Source organism: Asparagus officinalis, chromosome 1 (genome assembly GCF_001876935.1).
Source record: "Asparagus officinalis chromosome 1, Aspof.V1, whole genome shotgun sequence".
In the NCBI taxonomy this organism is placed as follows: Eukaryota; Viridiplantae; Streptophyta; class Magnoliopsida; order Asparagales; family Asparagaceae; genus Asparagus; species Asparagus officinalis.
The window spans coordinates 100,429,881-100,431,973 of NC_033794.1; the positions used below are offsets into that span (position 1 = coordinate 100,429,881).

Here is a 2,093-nt window from a genome sequence, read left to right on the forward strand (position 1 = left end):
GGATCGCTAAGCTCCCGAAACGGAGAAGAAGATACACCCGTATCACCGATAATCGTCCAAAGTTACGAGATATCGATCGGGAGATATTCAACTTTAATGGCAACTCTGATCCACATTATTACAGTTTACACCACCTTTTGTTCTGCCTATATAAGTAGAGCTTCTCTCCTACTTGTACCACTCAAAAGATGCACATAAGAGAGTAGCCAGATAAATAAACAGAAATGCTACTGAGGAGCGCATCCACCCCAATCCTGAAGTCATTGATTCCTGCAGCCACAACTGCAAAAGATTCGCATAATGAAGTCCTCATCACCACTGAGATTTCAACTACAAAAATCCCCAGAATCCCCTCCCTCAAATCCTTATCATCATCATCATCTCCTTCTCCTCCTCCTACCAACAACAGAAAGAGTTTGAGGAGAGCTACGTCCGATACCAGCATCTCTGAGATCCTAATGCCTCCTCTGCCCAAGCCGAAGCAGAAACCTCGGCAAATGGTTCCTCCTTCGATCTCGATATCCTCGGGGGAGGAAAATTCCGTTGCTGCGACAAGCTCGCAAGCCAGCATGCTTGTCATCGATGATGAGGGGTGTATTGGAGACGGAAACTGCAACAGCCGTGGCAACGGTGGGCACGGTAAATTCTCATCGGATTCAAATGATGATGACAGAGACGCGGATGCTTGTTATTATCGGAGCATGATACAAGCCAACCCTGAGAACTCGCTTGTTCTCAGCAATTACGCGAAGTTCTTGAAAGAGGTGTGTACGTATATCAGTAGCTTTATTTATTTATGCATGCCACGCGGTTGTGTTTTCTCTTGGAAGTTTTTCTCCCTGGACCGATTATATATCAAGCCATTAATTATCTCAATTTTCAGGTTCGAGGCGATGTTGCGAGAGCAGAAGAATACTGCAGGAGGGCGATTGTTGCTGATCAGGGAGATGGGAACGCATTGTCGATGTATGCTGAGATTGTATGGGAGAGGAGTAGGGACGCAGAGCGAGCAGAGACGTATTTTGATCGAGCTGTTCAAGCTGCACCCGATGATTGGTATGCAACCAACATCATCTCATTATTATTATTATTATTATTATTATTATTATTATTATTATTATTTTGAAGGTGCAAAATCTATTACGTACGACTGCAGTTTGATTTTGCCAGAAGAGAAAATTGTTACGGGTAAATGGATCCCTGAGGGTAAAAGAGAGAAAAAAAGTTTCCCTTAGGAGCCTACCTGCTACAATCAAACTATATATATAATGGTAACAGGTTATAAAACGCAATGCTGCGGGCGTCAATGTGCAATTACTCCTAATTATATTAGACACGTATGGAATAGGAGAATATTGATGAATATTGATAAATTGCAAAATGTTTGCAGCTATGTAATGGCTTCTTATGCTCGGTTTCTCTGGGAGGCTGAGGAGGAGGAGGATGACGACAACGACGATGACGAGGAAAAGGAAAATCAAAGCAAAAATGAAATGATGAAATTGAAATCTATGAATCAGGCTCCACCTTTCTTGTCACCATGCCAGCCCTCCATTCGGTAGCTGCTGCTTCATGAAATTCTGCTATTAATTTGTTAGATAGTTTGCTAGTTGTAACTCTAGTAACCTGTATTCAGAAATATCTTACAGCTATCGGTTCTTTCCACCTGAAAAAGGAAAAGAAAAACAAAAAGAAAATATTCTCACAGCACCAAAAAATAATTAGTCATCACTTGCTTATTCTGCGAGTGGCACTGGCTTTCTTCCATATAGAAGTAAAGAGGTTGGTCCCTTCTAAGCTTAAGCTTGAATACCTGCAACAACTTGGCTCCAATAAGTTTAAATTTTGACTAGCAGAAAATTGATTCAAATCTCAAGCCAATCAAGACATAATTGCAGCCGTGTATCCCTTTCCCTATGGATAAAAGTTCTTATAGGTAAAGGGTAAGGTTATATGTTGCGCCAATTTCTAGAAAAGAAAAAAAAAAGAAAAAAAAAAGCGGAAAATAAGTTTGTTGACCAAAAACCGTCAACAACTATATTAATGATTTATTTTTGAGTAACTATATAACGATTTATTTGTGAATCAATTTA

The 2,093-nt window shown here is 40.3% G+C and overlaps 1 protein-coding gene across 1 annotated transcript; it reads left to right on the plus strand.

Moving 5' to 3' along the window:
- On the plus strand, positions 225–1,798 carry LOC109838183. Its single transcript, XM_020406647.1, has 3 exons — positions 225–764; positions 884–1,056; positions 1,391–1,798. Exons 1-3 carry the CDS (start codon positions 225–227, stop codon positions 1,560–1,562), a joined length of 885 nt encoding a protein of 294 aa, XP_020262236.1. The 3' UTR covers positions 1,563–1,798.